Source organism: Aptenodytes patagonicus, chromosome 7, assembly GCF_965638725.1.
Source record: "Aptenodytes patagonicus chromosome 7, bAptPat1.pri.cur, whole genome shotgun sequence".
NCBI lineage: Eukaryota > Metazoa > Chordata > Aves > Sphenisciformes > Spheniscidae > Aptenodytes > Aptenodytes patagonicus.
The window spans coordinates 71,779,387-71,799,092 of NC_134955.1; the positions used below are offsets into that span (position 1 = coordinate 71,779,387).

The window sequence follows — 19,706 nt, forward strand, 5'->3', positions numbered from 1 at the left end:
TGCCAAAAGGGTTGGGTCAGTTTGAAGCATACTTGATGGAGGAGCCTCAAAGACTGCTCAGCTGCTAGGTCTTGTGGAAATAGATGGTTGAACACAAAGGACTGCCCTAACAGTACTTCTTCCAGGAGGAAAATTGCAATGTGAGCTTACCTCCTAGTAGACATCAATGAATCACAAATGTGGGAGGGCAGGGACTGACTGACAGAGAGATGTTATAAATTCCCCAGTGTCAGGAGAGCTTCAGTGAGAGCTTGGCTCATACAGAGCCTCTCCCTCGAGGACGAGCCACTGGAAACCGGGCAAATTTAAACATCTCCTTAATTCCTCTTAGCTCTTCCAAGCAAGCTGTGTGGTGGGTCTGTGCCGCTGTCAGTCGTGTGTGGGCAGTTGGCACAGAAAATCATGAGAGCATCAAACATCCTTTGAGGACCTCTGTCCCCTCCATTTTAAGTGCTCCTCTGTAGCTCTCTTCTGTACCAGCACAGCCTGTGATTTACTAAAGGGAAGGAAAACAGGCACTCTCTTCCTTCTGCTTATCTGGCCTCATGGCATGCTTTGGCCAAAATTTGGAAATGCATTGATTTATGCAGGCAGGATTTTCCCTGGGCTGCCTGGAAAGGCTCCCAGGCAGTCACAGCTCGGTGCTCCAGATCTCCTTCACAGGAGGAAAAGGCTTAGGGCTGGCAGAGCCCCCACTTCTGTCCCCCGTGCTAGTGCCTGAAGGAAACGGGCGTGTTTAAGGCAAATCAGCTTGTCCATTGCAAAGCGACTGAAATGGGTGTTACCAGCTTTTTAAATGCCAGATGTGGTTGTCACTGCATGGTTGAACTGGTTAAGCATATTTGCAGCTGAAGTGGCTGGGGGGTGGAGTGCTGTGTTTTGTGGGTCCTGACAGTCGCTGCACTATCCCGTGACCGAGTGGAGGAATCTGGCCAGTTGACTTGGTCTCCCCAGGCTGGTGCTGACTCTCCATAGAGCCGCTGTAGGCTAGACATACTTTTCCCCCAACTCAAGCCTTGTAGGGGGTCTCACTTTGAGCCTGTTTTCCGAGGAAGGTTGGGAGACAAAGGCTGTATAAGCTCTTCCTGAAGAAATCGTGCCAGTACAAGGCAGGCATGAAACAACACAAGACAATGCACGTCTACAATGCTTTTCTCAGTTCTGTCCCCAATTATAAATGGTCTTTGGAGATTATTCAGCTGATGAGGACTGTAGCACATGGCTCACCTGCTGAATTCCTCATCTCCTCATGCATATTCTCATACTTTCTCCCTCCTGCTCCCATTCTGTGTCCTGCATAAGCATTTTAATCCTGGTCCCACTGTCAGTTTTTTTTTTTTAATTTTTCCCTGGGGAAACTCAGTCCCGGTATTCCCCCTCTTCCAGGGAAGCTGGAAGAATAGGTTGGTCAAGAATGAGATTATGCTTTTGTTCTCTCCAGGTAAAATCAGTGATGGTGCTTATAGTCTCTTGAGATCAGCCTGCTCCTGGACAGACCCAGCTCCTGCAGCTCTGTAGCGCAACGAGCATGAATCAGGTCAGAGCAAAGCATACAGGCGGTCCATAAAGTGGAGCAGGGGCTGGTAAACTCTGTGTATGCCACTCCCCCAGAAATTATTACAATTATAAAAATACATGGTTTTGCTTAGTATAATCTTATACCAGCAAGAGAGAGAAAACATCTCTTTGTTTACGTTCACTTTTAAGAATGAAAATGAAAATAACCCAATCGTTGCTGGTGGTACAGTTCAGGATCTGGGGGAGAATCACAGCCATGGATGTGTTGGTTGGAATTGGGTTTGGGGATTTTCACTCCAGCCTCCCACGTGAAGTGGGACTGTTGCCAGCCCTAGGTCAGGCCAGCCATGGCGTCGTCTACCAAGGCTTCATCCTCCAAGGATGGCGTTTCCACAGCTGCTCTGGATCCTCTTCCCAGGGGATACGCTACTTTTGTATATGCAAAAAGTTTGTACAAAATCACAGAATCATTGCTATCACTGTCTTTTTCCTAGCGTTAAAGGACTTCTTAAAAACAAATCAGATAGAGATGGGCACTTTCTGTCTGATGACAAGTTCTCAACAAGAAACACAGTTTTAAAAGACACACTCTATTTGTGATATTCCCTCCCAGGCCATTTTTCAGAGATGGTGGGTTTGACAGGGATTGGTGATGTTGCAGGTTGCACTGTGAGCTCTTGGGCTTGCTGGTGATGGTCCGGTTGTGCTGCGAGCTCCTGGACCTGCTGCCCTTGGGCACTGGGGAGCTCCTTCTTGGTGACCACTGGTACTAGTGGGTTGTGTGTGAAGCTGCTGCTCTCCTCGGGCAATGCTTCTCTCCTGAAAGCCTGGTCCCTCTCTCCTCGTGGAGCATCAAGAGAGCTCCACTCCTCTAGGGATTGGGAGGATTTGGCTTAGTCATGAGAACCTGACAACCTCTTCCACAAATAAACTGAAGGTTTATTATTTAATTCAGGCAGTTGCCTCAAACAAGTCAGTTCCCATAAATAACTATATTTTATTGTTTTTTTTTCCCTCTCGGTTTTTAGGGCTGAGCTAACAGAGGTCACAAGCTGTAAGAACATGCTTGGTTAATCCTGCTTAGCTTGTGCAGCCCTGGGCAGGCTGGTGTTCAGCTGTAGCCTGTGGAAGCCGAGCAGAGGAGCTGCTGGGCACTGTTGCAGCTCGGGGCCAGGCAGGCTCCCTCCTACCCCAGCATGCCCAGGGCTGGGGATGCATCCTGGCTGAGCCTGGAAAACTATTAAAATCCTGGAGTAAAGGAGCTAATGGAAAGACGAGTCATTTTCTTGATGCTTCTGCTGTCTGAGTTGTTTTTTGTTTGTTTGTTTTTTAACTGTGTTGGTCTTTTCCTACTGAAGCTAAAAGGAATTACACAAGTTTTGATGGTGCCTGGAATATATAAAATCTGGTGTGATAGGTTTCTAGCTTTATATAATAGAACATATTCCAGTCATTCAGCAGTTACTCCTACACCCAGTGTTTCAAAACAAAGATGCGAAAACTAGGTGTGAGACACTGAAGTACAAGAAACACAATTTTAATTCAAGAAATCATTTTTCTTCCTGAAAAGTTTGTTTTCTTGGTAGTTGTTGTTTACTGGGACAGATTTGTGCTGTCTCACAAGAAATGCAAATTGCTTTTTAAAGAGCTGTTTATTCTTGTTTAACAATACAAAGCAGCATTTTTTTCATTTGCATTCATATAAGGTTATGTATTTTAAAATTCCTCTTTAATATTAAGCTGCCTTTTTTTCAGTCAGCAAACTAAAACGAAACCCTTTCTGAATCCTGTACTGCATATAGTGAAACTTTCATCACAGAGCCAAACAAGAACAGGCTCTTTTCAGGACGACGTGATCCCTGTTGTTGTGGCAGTCGCGTGGGTTTTGTAGCACCTACAGCACTTCTTCTGCTTCGGGACACCCTCATAAACTGTATTTTTATTGCTTTTTCCAAGGCTGGCGAGAAGTTAAACACTGCACCTGGCTTTCAGAGGAGGCAGGGGGACTGTCCGTGTGTTTGAAGTCTGATTATGGCAGTGCTCTGAGGCGAGGGTGACCTTTTCAGCCTGTGCAAGCCGTGTGGGGCCAAGAGTCCTGTCCACCCCATGTGCCTGTGTAAGCAAGGGAAGGAGGAGCTCTGGGAATAGTCCTCAGGCTCTTTGGGGGCAGCATTGGGCTCAGCACTGGAACAGGCTTCCCAGGGAAGTGGTTGACTCACCATCCCTGGAGGTATTTAAAAGATGTATAGATGTGGCACTTAGGGACATGGTTTAGTGGTGGGCTTGCTAGTGTTAAGTTAATGGTTGGACTTAATGATCTTAAGGGTCTTTTCCAACCTAAACAATTCTGTGATTCCTTCTAGCCAGCCCTTCCGGGCTGTCTTTTCTCCCACAGTTGGTGGTTCAGGCACCCAGCAGCTCCCATACGAGCATGGTCCAATTTCTTTGAGTTTAAGCAGTGCTGTACACCATTTAAATATTTCCATCCTTATCCTAATGAGATGCCCATGGCCCATCTGCAGGTGGTGGAGTACAGATATGGTCCTTCTGGTGAGGTGCCCTGGCTGGGTTTCGCTCTTCCAAGCGTTGACACTGCCGAGCTGTGCTTCACGATGGCAAGCCGGGATGGGCTGGGTTCCAATGGCTTAGGTAGCTCCAGGGAAGCTGAAGCTTGGAGCTTTTCCACCTTAACTGAGCTGACCCCATCATGGATCCTGGAGGTATGTACAGCTCTGCAGAGCAGACAGTGATTTTTGGTTCATTACGTCCTAGCGTTGTGATAAAGCATGGGCCTGGGGAAAGGCATTTTAATGTTCTTATTGGATGGCAGCCCCAACCTTGTCCTGCGTGGTTGCACTCCGTTGGTTCGTCAGCAAGTGCCCTATTATGGATGTGCCATGACGTGGACCTTGGCATGGCTTTGCGCAAGGTGTAGTATAATAGTGGTACTATCAAATTAATAGGTCCAGGCGTCTCTGCACCTCGGGGTGAATCTCAATGGATCTTGCTTCATCTGCCGCTTTGCCTGGCTGCAGAGGGGATGAGAGGTGGACGCAGGCTAATTCTCTGCCAGCTTGTAGTAGCAGCAGATGAAGCTTTGGTTGTTACAGTGGAACAGGGGAAACTACATGAACCTTGGGAAGAAGGTCCAGAGTTGGCCTACTCTTGAACATTCTTGGTCCTGGGCAAGGTCTGGCGCCTCCCTAGAGCTCCTGCCGTGGATCTTGATTCCCTTCTGCCCGCGTCTGTGATTCATCACAGTCTCAGCTTAATAAAACTTCAGGTTTCCTAAGAGGGACATGACCTTTGCCATGTTGTGTTAGGACCTGTGGCTAATTTCTGTAGCATTATATATATAAAAGCTGTTTCTTTAGGGCTGAATCCATCTCCTTGGTGCTGTTTGTCATGAACTGTGCTACCAGAGTTTTATGGTTAAAAATAAATTTCTGAAAGATGTTCTGTCAAAGTGTGCCAAACAGGAGTAATGGTTAAGAATTCAGGATTCATTCTGAAGAGGTGATTTTTAATGTGTTTGATTTTCATGTGTCTCTACCATTTTAGGTGGGGGAAAGTCAACATATTACTGTATGCTCAGAACAGCCAAATAAGTAAGACATGTTTACTGCTAGACTATAATACTGTTGAAACAGGTCTGGCAACATCATCTGTTTTGTGATGCCAGGAACAACAAAGTGTTGCTTCAATTAAGCCCAACACTTGTAAATCATTTCTTTGCTTATTTTAGAAGATTCGTTGAACCCACTGCCTGCAATCTGTAGGTTGCAAACTGCTCAAAGAGCAGTTTAGGGAGGAAGATGTAGTGTAGGAAGGCTTCCCTCTACACGTCTCTTTACAATTCCCCCAAATCAGTGCGATCTTGGAAAGATGCCATATTTGTTGTGTGCAAAGGATGTATCAACCTGGCATGTTGTGAACTAACCAAGAAATCATGACAGTGTCATTCTCTGAGCATGCTGGAATAAGAGGCTGGGAAATTTAGAAGTACCAATTGCAGGGGCCGCTGTTTTAATACAGAAAGCGTGGAATATGTGCTTTCTGTGGCATAGGAAAACGTGACTACTGTCCTAAGCTTTAATTGCCAGTTTAAGGGTGTCAAGCAGAAGCAAGAATTACAAGGCAGTGTGTCTCAATGACTCTCTTTTTACTTGTAACGAGGACCTAGTTTAAAAACAAAACAAAGAAACTTCCTCCTCAGAAATCCTGCCTGGAAGTCCTGTACCAGAGGGATGTTTTCTCAGTGCTGATACTCCAGGGAATTCAGTTTTTATTTCCAAGGTCAAGAGAGAGGCTGTTGCCATGAGTATGTCCCATGTGCAGCGCTGGTTGAAGTGGAGGTACCCATGTTGCCCTCAGATTTCTTTTGGGAGAGTAACGTGGCAGCCAAAATCTGTAAATCTTACCAGAGTGTGTGCACGCTAGGAGTCCTGCAGCGTGGAGAAGAGCAGTCCGTCTCCTTGGATTGAATTAGCTGACCTTTTGATGGGTGAAAGAAAGAGCAAGAGATAAGTCAGGAGATAAATTCCTGCAAGAGCATAGAGGAAATTATTCTTAATTCTTTGCCTTGGCAGGGCCGTGTGATCGTGACCCAGCAACGGCAGTCGTATTGGTATCCCTTTGCTCCTGCGGAAATGGCAGCAGAGATGGTATCACAGTGAGGTCTCTCTGATGGCTCAGCTGAGGTAGAAAGAGGCAGAGTTTAGTACAAGAAATGTGTATGCGTCAGGAAAAGGGTTTTTCTTTGTTGCATGATGATATCTCTGATATTCCAGGACAATCCACAAAAATCCTTTAAAAAAAAACAAACCCAAACGCACTGACATCACTGAATTCCATGTATAGAAGAGGGAGCCTGTCTTAAACCCATATATACGGAAATAGGTATGGTGGTTGGGATCGTACAGAAGTCTTTCAAAGCTGGGCTTTCCCACCTGGGTGGACATGGTGGCTGTCCCGGCAGGCTGAGCAGAGAAGAGACTGAAATGTCAGCAGGGTTGCTTTGGGGCTTCCCTGGCTCGTTTGGGTCTTTTCAGTTCATTTATAGATGTATAATCTGTAATTATATCTGTGTAGATGAGGCACTTAAGGACATGGTTTAGTGGGCATGGTGGTGTTGGGTCGACGGTTGGACTCGATGATCTTAGAGGTCTCTTCCAACCTTAATGATTCTATGATTCTGTGATTTATGAAGAGAGCAGCTTTGCTCGCCAACTTTGCTTTGTAATGCTAAACAAAGAAGGATAAATGTTTAAGGATGAATAAACACTGCGAAAGAATAAGTAGCGAGTTGTTGAATGGTTAGAGCTAACTAGAAACCAAGTTCTCGTGTTTTTAGGAACTATTTCCTTCTCCAAGTTTCACAGAAAACTCACATTAAAAGAACTTTTTGCAAAGGGTGCTCTATATTTGTGCTCCCGTAATTAACCGAAGGCTGACACAGCACCAGTTAGAGTGGAAACCATCTGCTTTGGGGCTGCTGCCAGGCATGGAGAGCCTCAGTGTTACAGTTCCTCCGAAATGCAGTTACCTCTGGCCACAGTTATTTGCTGGTGAAAAGTTCCACTTGCACACACGGAGATTTGATCGAGACCTTGTTGGAAAACAACGGTGAGAGAATTAAACTCTGAACAATATCAGAACTCAGGTTCTGTAATTATTTCCTTTAATCTGAGCGATGATAAGATCTTCATGATTTGTGGAACTTGCAAGATTACTTAAAATGTAATTATATATTTTATATAGGCACATATGTATGCATACAGATATGTGAAATAGGTGACCCATAATGATTCTGCTGGAAAATGTAGCATATATGTCATGAATAAAATGCTTCTCCTCCTCCAGGAAAATATTTATCCCAACCCTGCAGCAGGATCCATGCAGCACAATTCCCTGTGTATGTGCAGAACTCCCTGGAGAACTGGATGTTCTCCAGACCGCTCTCTGCTCGGTCACTAAAGGGTCGCTGTACATGCATATGGCTGTGATGTCTCCTGCGGTAGCCCTGTGGCCCTGATGAAAGGGACGGGGACAGTATGAGCAGGTGTAGGTTCCAGAGCAAAAGCTTTACTCATCAGCTCTCCCTCCTGCTCTGCTGCAGCACTGGGGATTCACAGCGTCCTAGCAGTGGCTTCCTTCAGGTCCTTGGTCCCATATGCTGTTTGCAGCTGATTTACCTCCTGCCCCACTGTATCAGGGCTCCAGGGACAGAGGAGAAACGGGTGCACCGCTTTCCTTCTATATGTTACTTTCAGTAGCCTTAGTAAGTACGTGATAGCAGGAAGAGGTCCGTGGTTTAAAAGGTTCCTATGTATCAGTACTAAATATTTCCTACCTACTTTCACTTCGTGCACATGGTAGCATCTGTCGTGTACTCTCCTCTTCTGAGCTGGCCCTGAGCTGACCTTACCCACCAGACTAGCAAGAGAAGGATGAAGTCAACTTTTTTTCCTCTTTGATTGGACTGTTTTTTGCCACGCTGCTTGATATTTGCCCATATCTCTATGACTTAAACTGCGTTTCTGGAGCTAGGAAGCCTCCTTGATTGATAGCACTAACGTAAGAAGGCACTGAGCTAATTAAATCACATTGCCACTTCCCAACGCTACTGTCTCAGGCTGACCTAATTTTGACACTACAAAGCTTATCAGCAGAGTATCTATTGAGTTAGGGGAGCCATAATGCTGTTTGTAGGAACAGATAGATTGATTCCCCCCCCCCCCCTTACAAATCATTACACTGCTCTTCATTGTTCCTCCTGCTGGACAAGTATTAAAAACTTATGATCTATGGCACATGGTCTCTGTCTGTATCTGTTTCTGGAATGGTAGGTATGCTCCAGTTCAGAGAGGGATGGGGAAAAGACCATGATAACTCTTCAAACATGAATATGGGCTGAGATCCTTGTCTCTTTTAAGGACTTCTTTCTTATTTAAGATTTGGAATAATGAAGTGGTCACTGTTGCACCTCATGAGAAGGCATACTCTGCTCTCCTGCTAATTGCAGTGAGCTGCTGGAGACCGTCTGAAGCTGGCAGGGACCCCGTTTCGTGCTGGTGAAGCACGAGAGCAAAGTCTTGCAAAGGTTTTGTGTGAGTTCTTTGTTGTTCTTGGCCTGATGCATGCAAGTCCAGGCCCCTAGATCCAGGATGAATCAATACGTACCAAAAGATGGAGGTGGCTGGGGATGTGTGGAGAAGGAGGAGGAGAAAGGCTTTACCTTCTAGCTGTCACTGGAAGACTGAGAAGCTGAGGATGCTTTTTGTGGAGGTTCAACCCTCTTATCAAAAAATCCAGTTACTCTTTGGTGTGTTTTTAGTTTGTCGGTGTCATAAAGTCACATGTAAACAAATATCTCATGCCCTAGAAACTTTTGAGATTAACTTAGAAATCGTGAACAAATACCTTTTCGATTCTGCGTGTCTTTGTTTTGAGCAGTTAGGAAACAGTGCAATCACAATCACAGAGATGAAAACCTTTTTTTTTTTTCTCCAGTAAGAGCTGAAATGATCATTTATTAATAAGATTCCAGCAGTTCAGCTTTTTTAGAAAAATACCAATTATTGTAAACATTGTGATTAAGGTCAAGAGAGTTCCCAGCACGTTAAATAGAAAGGCAGACTGGAGCACTCCAGTTGTCCAAATTCTCTTATTTGCGCCACAGTTCCACAAATGTACAGTAAGTCAGGAAGCATCTCCTTTCTGAGTACTGTACCAACTCTCACTTGTTTATTTGCTTTTACTGGATGACCAGTTTAGTTTGGAAAAAAGTCTTTTCTACCTACTCCTGCACTGCTTTAGAAAATAAATTTTATTCTGCATGTTTCTATTCAAAGTTAGCTAGCATTAATCACAGCGTCTGATTTGTCCTTTGTCTTTTTTTATTAAGTGTGTCTAGATACCTGCGTACATATTCAACTTTTGACATTTCTAATTTTGCCTTCACAGACATTTTTATGACTTTTTTTTTTTTTCCCCAGGTCTGTACTGTCTGGGGAACTTGTTGCAAGTTGAAACCAAATTGCTTGTGTAGGCGTGTATGTGTGTGCAAGAGACAGAGGAGGGAAATAAATTGAAATTGCTGGAAAAGAGCAGCCAATAAAGGGAGACCTATGTAACGTCAATGTATAAACGAGATATGGTGAAAGGTCAGGCTGGCACCATTTTTCATCTGAAATAAGAAATCTCATGGCGCCACACAACTCCTTTGCAGCAGAAGCTAGGCAGGGTTGTTCTTGGTTTTGTTGTTATGGCTTTTCCTTCTGACCTGACACTCGGCTTTCCTTGTGTCGTGTGTGCGCATTGCCGGGAACAGCACCGTGATGGATTCTTTCATGCGATATTTACTGTGTATAATCACAAGACAAATTCTTCTAAAAAGCCACAAACAAAATAAATGCCAAGTATATATTACTTTAATGTCTTGTCTTGTATTAAATCCTTGGAGGCATATTTCAGAACCAGCTCTAATGAATACTCCTGTGGTAGAGAGGGAGGTGACATTTTATAATTATGCAGTATCTTCTGAACCATAAGACTTTAAAACTTAAAGAAGTAAGAATTTTTTTTATTTTCCTTTATTTGTTTGATTTCTTCTTAAAGCAGTGTATTCTTTTGCCATAATAATACACAGCGGGGTATTTTTTCTTTTCTGTATTGCCTTCCCAAACCTAATGGCTATGGAGCAGTGGCATAGACACTAAAATGAAGGACACTTCAAATGTAATTTGATGTTATATGAATATAATATGAATGTAAATGTAATATTAATGTAATACGGGTTTAAAAGGCAGCAGGATGTTGGCATAATGTTGCTGACTCTTCTAATTTTACCAGAAGTCCCATGATCTATGCTGAACCTTGTTTTACCTTTCTGCTCCGTGGCTCTGCTTTAGCATTTCAGTATTTTATTATTCGTATTGTGGGAGATGATAAAAGCCCCAGTCGTGGCCCAGAGCCCTGTTGTACAGCGGCTGTGCATGGCAGAACAAGGAGGACGCTCCGTGTCCCACGACATTGAACTTGAGGCGTGTGGAGGGGGAGCAGCTCTCCTTGCACAGGGAAAGCTGCAGTACACCGGGCACTAGTGCTGCTGTTCTACTTAGAAAGAATAATAATAATAATAATTAAGAATCAACAGATTCTATTAAGGTCAGAGTGTGACACATGGGACTGACGACTAAACAAGGACATCTCTGTCCTTGCAGGAGGGACAGTGAGCTCCATGGGAAGAGCAGCCTGGACCAATGGTACCAAGGGAAGGGTAGGTTCCATTTGTTTCTTCCAAGCAGTAAACAGCATCTTTAGCCTTGCAAAGTGCCAGCTGTGTAATCGTATGGGGAGTGCTGGGGTTGTAAAAGTTCTCCTGAGCAGTAAGAAGGCAAAGCTGAGGTAGCTACTGTGTTAGGGAGGCAGGTGGATATACTTGTCTGACTAAATGCGACCATAGGTTGAGCGTTGTGTATATGTTCAGTCATTGGGCTGTACTTGGAAATAACTGATGCCAGGGAACAATTTTTGCTGGCTTCACAAAACTGCCAAGAGCAGGGATACGTTAGTCTTTAACGTGTATTCACTTTTGCTAAATAGGAGCTGCTGGCAGAAGAGTGGAGAGGGCGAGCTGATGGGTCTTTGAAACTTGGTGCGCAGTGGCTCGAGGACCAGAGCTTGCTGGAGCATCTGCTGGAGCTCGCTGCCGTTGTCGCAGCTGGAGCTGCTGGGCCACCGCTGCCTGACTGGGAGGCTGTGAGCGTGGGGGGCAGCTTTTTGCTCTTGTGCCCACTTGGTTAGTCTTGAGTGGCCCCACCAAGCTGTTGTCTCTGCTGATCTGATGGTCTTCCAGAGCTGTGCCACCTTGTACCGTTAGACTCGTGAGCACGCCAGTAATGCAGGAAACAGCCATTCCCTGCACGAGCTCTTCTGCCTGTGCTGGTGCTCTGCAGAGCGATTCCGCCGAGGACAGATTTCTTAAACGCTTGCTGAAGAGGTTAATCTAGACCAAGCACATTGAAAAATGATCTAAATATAGTAGACTGAGATGGATGGGGGCAATGCAAGGCAGCTGTGAATATCAGGCTTAGTCATTACAGCCTGAAATAATTATTCTCTTCCTGTTCATTTAGTTGACCTGACACTGTCCTGCTCAGGGTCCTTGGCTTGAGTCTCATTTTCTTCAGCCTCTGGAGAGCGAGGGTCAGAAATTTGAATTATTAGCAGGCTTGTATCAATTCTAGGCATTGTGCAGCACTTGATAACACAATGGGCTGTGTCAGTGTCAGGGTTTAACCTCAGCATTATCTAAAACCCTTTGTGCCCCGCGTTGGGTGCCAAAAAGGACTGTCATGGTTTAACCTCAGCTGGCAACTGAGCCCCACACAGCCGCTCGCTCACTCTCCCCCTCTGCCCCGGTGGGATGGGGGAGAGAATCGGAAGGGTAAAAGCGAGAAAACTTGTGGGTTGAGATAAAAACAGTTTAATAATTGAAATAAAATAATAATAATAATAATAATAATAATAGAAGAATATACAAAGCAAGCGATGCACAGTGCAATGGCTCACCACCCGCCGACCGATGCCCAGCCAGTCCCTGAGCAGCGGCCCCCCCGGCCAGCTTTCCCCAGTTTCTGTACTGAGCGTGACGTCCCATGGTATGGAATGTCCCTCTGGCCAGTTGGGGTCAGCTGTCCTGGCTGTGCCCCCTCCCAGCTTCTTGTGCACCTCCAGCCTGCTCAGTCATGGAAAGCCGAATATCCCATGCTCAGAGCATGGGAATCTGAAAAGCCCTTGGCTAGTGTAAGCACTGCTCAGCAACAACTAAAACATTGGTGTGTTACCGACATTATTCTCATCCTAAATCCAAAACACAGCGCTGTACCAGCTACTAGGAAGAAAATTAACTTTATCCCAGCCGAAACCAGGGCAGTCAGATAGGAGCCATGTGCAGGTTGAACCAGTAATGGCATGCTGATGGGGAGGTTCTGCAGGGGTGCCAGAGTGATGCATCCCAGGAATCCCATGAACACTTGACATGGGTGTTAGCTGAGTAATTGCAAATTGATCAAAGAACCAGTAGACTGGTGTGAGAGGGAGGCGATGTGCAGCACGGAGCCCTGAAAATAGGTCTGCAGTCTTGGAGGGGTTGTTGCTGCTGTTGCAAGGGACGTGGGGAGAACGCACGGGTGTTTTCCCAGCAGCACGGGGTTCTTGCCCATGGGAAACGGGGCCGGGAGCTCAACAGCTTTGAGTCCTGTTGGGCTCAGCTCTAATTGTTCTGCTTTCTGGTTGTGATTTAAGACTTCAGTTAGGGCTTTTAGCGTGTATCCACTTATACCGAACAGGAGCGGTGCACTGTTGAGCAGAGAGGGTGAAATACTGAGTCTTTAAAACTCACCAGAATTACATTTTATCTCTTCTCCTGTTTAGTTTATGTTACTTTATTTTGCAGTAGGAAATCTGTAACTCAACTTTCTTATGGTTCAGAAATAAAGAAAATTGTAGAGCTAGGAACATGCTTTGGAGGCTTGCTGAAACAGAGCTGTAATTTGTACATGTGGTATTAGCAACGGCATTGCAGTTTTCCTACATGTACATCATGTAAAACAGCGTAACGTCCTGTAGTTCAGGTTGCATATACAGGAAAATTAAAGTAAGGGTTCTGCTTCAGCTTAAGCTCTGGTCCAAATCCTGATCCCTCTGACAGCAACAGGATTTTGGTATCGACTTTGAAAGGAAGTAGCATCAGTCCCACTGCTTCTCCTGCTTAATTTTAATGGTTTAATTAAGGCTTCTCATTTGCATAATGAGTGTGATAATACATTTAGAAAGATATATAATAAAAAATAATAAATAATGCAGAGTTCATTTGGAAATTGAAACAAAAATAGCTGGAATGCAAATGAGTTTGCAAAGGTTTTGTTCAGGGGATTGCTAGGTATTAATAAATACCGTGGCAATCTCTTCTGGTGCCGAATGTGTGTATGCTGAGTAAGCAAAAGAGTATTCTCCACAGTGAACATACTCAGCTCCAGCCTCGGTCCTCCCAGCTAGGTGTATGCAAGGATCCCGGGCTGCTGCGATGGAAATGGGTCTGAGCATACCCCGGGGGTGCAGGCGATGATGCTCACCTGGTTTCTCTCTCTGGGTCTTGCAGCCCCCCCCACCGTGCGGATCGTGCACTCGGGCCTGGCATGCAACATCGAGGAGGAGCGCTACTCCGAGAGGGTCTACACCATCCGTGAGGGCGAGACGCTGGAGCTGACCTGCCTGGTCACCGGCCATCCTCGGCCACAGGTGAGCCCCCGCCGTGCCCGGTGGCAGCCTGCCACTGGTCACCGCACCCTTCCTCTGCTCTGTCTGTCTCTGAGCCTGTGCAGGTTGGTTTTGTCTTCTGCTAAGGACTAGACTGGCGCAGGGTGGTAGAGATCAATGCAACAGGATCCGAGGGGGGGGATTTGTCCAGGCTGTTGGTTTGATATTGGGGTGTTGCAGAAGAAACATCAACAGCAGAACTTTTTTTTTGAATGACTGGCTAGGAACGTGATATTAAAACCAGCAGGTCTGTCTTGTGCTGTAACATGGGGTCCTGATGTGAGAGTTTGAGATCCGTGGAGGTGGGTAGAAGGAAAGGAAAAACAAATACGAGGACAGGGATGGCTGAGTGTAGACAGTATGCACCAGAGTGAACAGCTGGAGTGGGGGCACACGAAAGCTTGTGGGAGTCTTGCTGTGCTCCTGGGTCTTGGATGTCGTTGGAACCACAGCATTGCAGCCCTGCAGAAGACAAAAGTTAAACAGAAATAAACCCTTTTTATTTACAGGGGTTTAAAAGGTGTAAAATATACATGCTTTTCCCAGGCCTAACTCTATTTTATAGCATCACATTCAAAGCCGAAGAGTCTTGTCAGCCTGTCATGGAGCTGCCCTGCTGTGTCCCCTGCTCGCCACCCCCCTTGGCCCAGGGTACCCCATTAACAGGTTATTTTAGATCAGGACCTTTCAAGACCTGTGCAAGTGCAATGCTTTATTACCCCCCTGCTCTGCTTTTCCGTTTCCATCTTTTCCTTTGCTTTTTGAACCAAACCTGCTCTCTGTTCCCTCAAAGTGGCCATTGCCACTTTGTCTTCTGCTGTGTCCCCTCGTCTTGCTCTGTTGGTAAAGAAGCCGAGTACCGAGAGCTGAAGGTGTCTCTGTAATTAGCTGAGACTACCACGTTTCACAGTGCACATATTTGTATGAGATTTTGAACGGTAGAACACCTCGCCAGGATTTTCTTTGCAAGGGGGGGGTGAATTAAACGCCTCCCTCTTGCAATCACATAGGACAGGTGGGAGCTGTGAGGTGCAGTTAGCCGGGGTGAGAGCTGGGGAGAGAGGATTCACTGGAGACCCCAAGTCTGCAGATGCGTGATATTCCTCCAGGAAGGAGAGATGTGCTGATTCTCTGCCGTTTATACTGTAGCTGTTCCCAATTTAATGAAAAGATTTAAAAATAAAGAAGTTTAGCCTGTGCTGGTTCCAGGGAAGGCATAGGTCAGGCTGTGTCTTAGAAAACTCTACTTTAACTGCACACAGTTGCACTCTCTCAGCTGCAGTCACACATTAAAGCCATGTTATAAAACAAGCCATTTTTCTTTTAGATTAAGTGATCTCTGTCTAGTCTTTGCCAGGTGAAGGAGAAAGAAAAAAGCCCTAAAAAAGAAAAAAAAAAAAAAAGGACTGGGCCAAGCGTCCAGATGTTTTGATAACACCCCAAATGAGAGCAGTGCTGTTCTAAAATCAGTGCTGCTGTCACGAATTTTAATGTTCATTGTCTCACAAGGTATGAAAAGTATTTGTAGCCCTGCTATTGTATTCTCTCCCATTGCTGGTTGTCCTCTTTGCTCTGACGTTGCCCACGCCATAGGAGATTGGTGGCTCGTGGAACGTTGTCAGGGGAGATCGGTCTCTTCTCCCAAGTAACAAGCAATAGGACGAGAGGAAACGGCCTCAAGTTGCGCCAGGGGAGGTTTAGATTGGACGTGAGGAAAAATGTCTTTACTGAAAGAGTGGTGAAACATTGGACCAGGCTGCCCAGGGAAGTGGTGGAGTCCCCATCCCTGGAGGTTTTTAAAAGACGTGTAGATGAGGCGTTGAGGGACATGGTTTAGTGGGCCTGGTGGTGTTGGGTTGACGGTTGGGCTCAATGATCTTAGAGGTCTTTTCCAACCTTAATGATTCTATGAATCTGTGAGATGCAGGGAAGATGCTGGTGGCTCCTCGTTGGAAGAGCCAAGTGAGAGACTCTGGACTGATACAGACCTCGTTCATGAAAGCTGATAATAAGGTTTTAATGTAGCACTGATTGAAGCAGGAAACGAGCACCTCCTGCCTTGAGGACACCCTGCTGCTTTTTAGGGGATCCCTTATGGCATAAGGTGCTGTTCAACGGGGGGAAGATGGGATCTGCCCTGGGCTGGCCGCCTTCTCCAGCCACCTCTCTGAAACAAGTCCATGTCTCCCAGTGCCTGTTAGTAACGTTGGATTCATTCCACCTTCCCAAAATTTTCTTATCCAGGCTTATTTAACAACTTTTTAAGATCCAAAGCAGCTGGCTCTGGATGCAGCAGTTTTTGGCATGCCCTGTGTTTGGGTGGAGGTAAGTAGCACATTCGTGTGCAGGCAGAAGAGAGCAGGATAAAGGTAGACTGATACTTCCAGTGTGCTTACTTGGAGAATGTGTGTTTCTCAAACCATCTCCTCCATCTGCTCCGGCAAAGCTGACCAGCAGCCTGGGAGGTTTGGTGCAGCTGAAATCAAAGATCCTTCTCAAACCTGCTGGCCTGGAGGCTCGAGGCAGCTTCAAAGCGAGCTGGGCTGTTACCCATCAGGAAACGCTTTGGACCAGCTATGAGAGGTGCCGTCTCAAGCAGTAACAAAGCTTATGATGCTGCTGAATCAAAAAAAAAAAAAAAAGCTGTTCAACCAAAAAGTCTTATCAAGAAAGCAGCCACATGGCTGCTTTTTTTCATAAAAATCTCTATTTTCTCATTTGGGATTTAGGATGGAAAATTGATTTCTCTTCATTTTACCTGTTTATAGATTTTTTTTGTCAGCCAGCACCTCGGTCTGCTCTCTCACGCTTGCTCTCATGTTACAGCTCTCTGAGACTCGCAATATTTTTTGCAGATTAATTGCCTGAGAGCAGGAGGATAGTTTTGGTAGTCTCAGATCGGTGATTCTGCAGAGAAATACAGGAGGCTGGGCAGGGCTGCATTTGAACATTAGCCTTTTTATCACCTTCTTATTAAATTTCCATTCAATTTTAGTGCTCCAGAAAGTAAAAAAGAAAAGAAAGAGGCTAAGACACCATAGCTTTTTGCTTTGCCATATTTAAACTTCGGCATGCAACTCCGTGGGAGCCACGGCCCCTTGGACTCGTTGCCCGTGAAATTTGGCTTCTCTTAAACAAGACTGCCGTGGATCCCACCAACGTTTGTGTTGCTTTTGTCAGTGGGGCTGCTGGGGAAAAGCACCCACCAGGGTCAGGCAGGAGACCAGGGTGGATGTAAAATCAGCAAGCTGGTGCTCGCTGTTTCCAGCTGTCAGAGAACTACTCTTTCCTGCCAATAATTACTCTTGGGTATTTTAAATACAGATAGTGTAAGATGTTTATTTATTTTGCTTTTTGGATACCCCGTTCTGCTTTATGGGCCTGGTTCTTTAGGGGGGGGTCTGCAGTGTGTTTCTGTTGTGACCAAGTGGCAGTGGCTGGCTGGAAGGGGTGATACGGCATTTATTTTTAAGCCTACCTTTTTTATATGTGCAGAATTTATATATGAAACTTGACAATATATTGTCGTTGGATTCTCATGTTCAGACAGCTTTCAGTATGAGATGGGTTTGAGGGGAAGTATCTGGCAGGATTCTTCCTATTCTTGCAGGTGGAAGTGGTGAAAATACATTTTTATTTTTCTTTCTTCTGCAAGAGACTTCCATCCACATTTTGTGGTAATTGCCAGTATTTTCAGTACTTCGATTTTCTTTTTACCGATTTTTGCACGGAAGGTTATCAAATTTGGTTTTGCAAATTGTATGGAAATTATTTTCAAAATGATATTTTATCAGACCCCTGGAAGTGAGTTTATAAAATATGTAATTATGTGCCTATTCTAAGAATGCTATTCAACTTGCATGTGTTTCTCAAACTTTTTCAATTATTATTAGCATACACAGAAACTCCTTTTGTTTTAAACGCTGTAAGAAGTCAGCAACTCTCTACTAGGCATTTATAAAATCCCCCACTGGTGTTCACCGTACTCCTCCCCAAGTCGGGAGTGGGCAAAAAACACGCATTAACTAAGGTGAAAATGAAGTGGTGAAAGTGTGCTGTGAGTCAGCTGATGAGACCATCCGTCCTGCATCCTTCCTTCCAAGAAGCGGCCTTTGCAGATGGTGGCGTGGCTTGGACCTCCGCCTTGCAAAAGCTCTTCAGTCTCCAGAGCTGTTTGTAGGATTATGTTTTTGGTTCTCGGAGGCTGTATCGAGTAGCGGCGAGTAACGAAGTCACGCTGCAGTAATGACTGCGAGGTGGTGCTGGCCGCTGAAAAACACGATGTGCAGTACCAGCATTACTGCTGGCTTAAAGTCTTTGCAAGGTTTTACCAGGTCACTTGGATTAATGAATTGCCGTAGCCTGCTTTATTCTTTTTGTTTAAACTATGAGCCTGGGATATACATACATCCCCTATTTTCTGCAGTAAACTCAAGTCTTGGCCAACCGCTGTCCTGTGCTGCTCCTTACGCTTCCGTGGCAACTGGATAAGGGGCCATTAGGAATTCTTGCCTGAAATAAAGGCTGCTAGATGTATTGTGGAGCAGAAACGCCACACTAGTATGACAGTGGCTCATGGAGGGGGACTAGGATGTTTAGCAGGAAAGTGGTGCACCTCTGCAGGGATGCCAAGAGCAAACTGCTTTCTGCCCGTGCTGTTCTCTTGCCTTGTGTCTCTGCTAATTGTTATTGCTTTGGCCATCGCAGGTGATGGCATTAAAGCTAAACGGAGGCTGCCAGCTTCCACCCATAAACACATGTGCGGTCCCCATTGCATGGAGATGAGAGGTGAGTTCTGGGCGTCAGTCTTCACAAACATTGTGCTGGTTCATTAACAGAGCATCTGCTTCCATTCCTGGTCAGTAAGGTATGGGAGCCAGGAAGTAGCGCTCAAGTAAAAAGATCATTCGATACGTAAGGCTGGTGTTAGTAACAAGCTTTATTTAGTGTTCTTAAAGTGAAACTGTGGAAGTACTGTCTGCAAGCCTTCACTTTTGGGAATAGCACTTAAGAGCGGGTGCAAATGCTAAAGCAGAAAGCTCTCTTCCTGATTTGCAAGCTGAGTTTGGTAATTGAGCACCTTACTAGCTAGGGGTTTGGAGCTTACAGTTAATTACACCTACAAAATTAAAGTCTCTTTAAAATCATGCACTCTACTTAACAAAGAATTTTTTTCTTGTTTTGGGGGCTAATTAGCTGCGTTCACCTGCTTTCCTGATTCTGAGCTCACAGTAGGTCTCCACAACTATTGAGAGGCAGTTTGAAAGCGAAGTATCTAATGATAAGTAGAGGAAAATCTCCTGTGAACTTTCCTCCTCTGGGTCCTCTTACGATCTCAGCCAGATGGCAGGCAGGCATGTGCCAGACCTAGCGATGGGCTGGAGAAGATGCCAGCACTACAAGATGGGTCAGCTTAAGGAGCTGAGCCTAGAGGGAGGACCAAGCTGAGCTCTCTGGCTGACTGTAGAGGACATCAGGTCTTCTTGTCTGATGTTTGTCCAATCATTGCCTCCTTGTCGGCCTAAAAGGACCACAGTGACTCTGTGGCTTAGAGAGGTGCCTACGAGTGAGCCTCAGACCATTGCTGTAAATTGCTGCAAGTGGAGATGGTCCTCAGGGAGTCTCCAAAGGCTCTATGTGCTCTGCCAGCCCAAGCACCTTTCTCCTCAACCCCCACCATCCCATGGACCATCCCCAAGGAGAGGAGACCTTGCTGATGCTCTGTAGCAGCCTCCTGCACTGCGGAACTGCTGTTACCAGCACAGTGTCTGCCTGCTTTTCCTTTCTACCACATTAAAAGTTCCCCTGGGATATAAAGAGAGAGAAAAAACAGCCTCTCTCAGAAGGTTGCAGATGTGTCCTTC

At 45.5% G+C, this 19,706-nt stretch overlaps 1 protein-coding gene across 1 annotated transcript in view; it reads left to right on the top strand.

Annotated features, from left to right (window-relative positions):
• The window catches only part of MDGA2 (MAM domain containing glycosylphosphatidylinositol anchor 2), a 397,387-nt gene that overhangs the window by 126,578 nt on the left and 251,103 nt on the right, over positions 1-19,706 (top strand). The window contains exon 2 of the mRNA XM_076345813.1: positions 13,685-13,824. Coding sequence (XP_076201928.1) covers positions 13,685-13,824 — 140 coding nt within the window. The remainder of the gene's footprint in view (positions 1-13,684; positions 13,825-19,706) is intronic.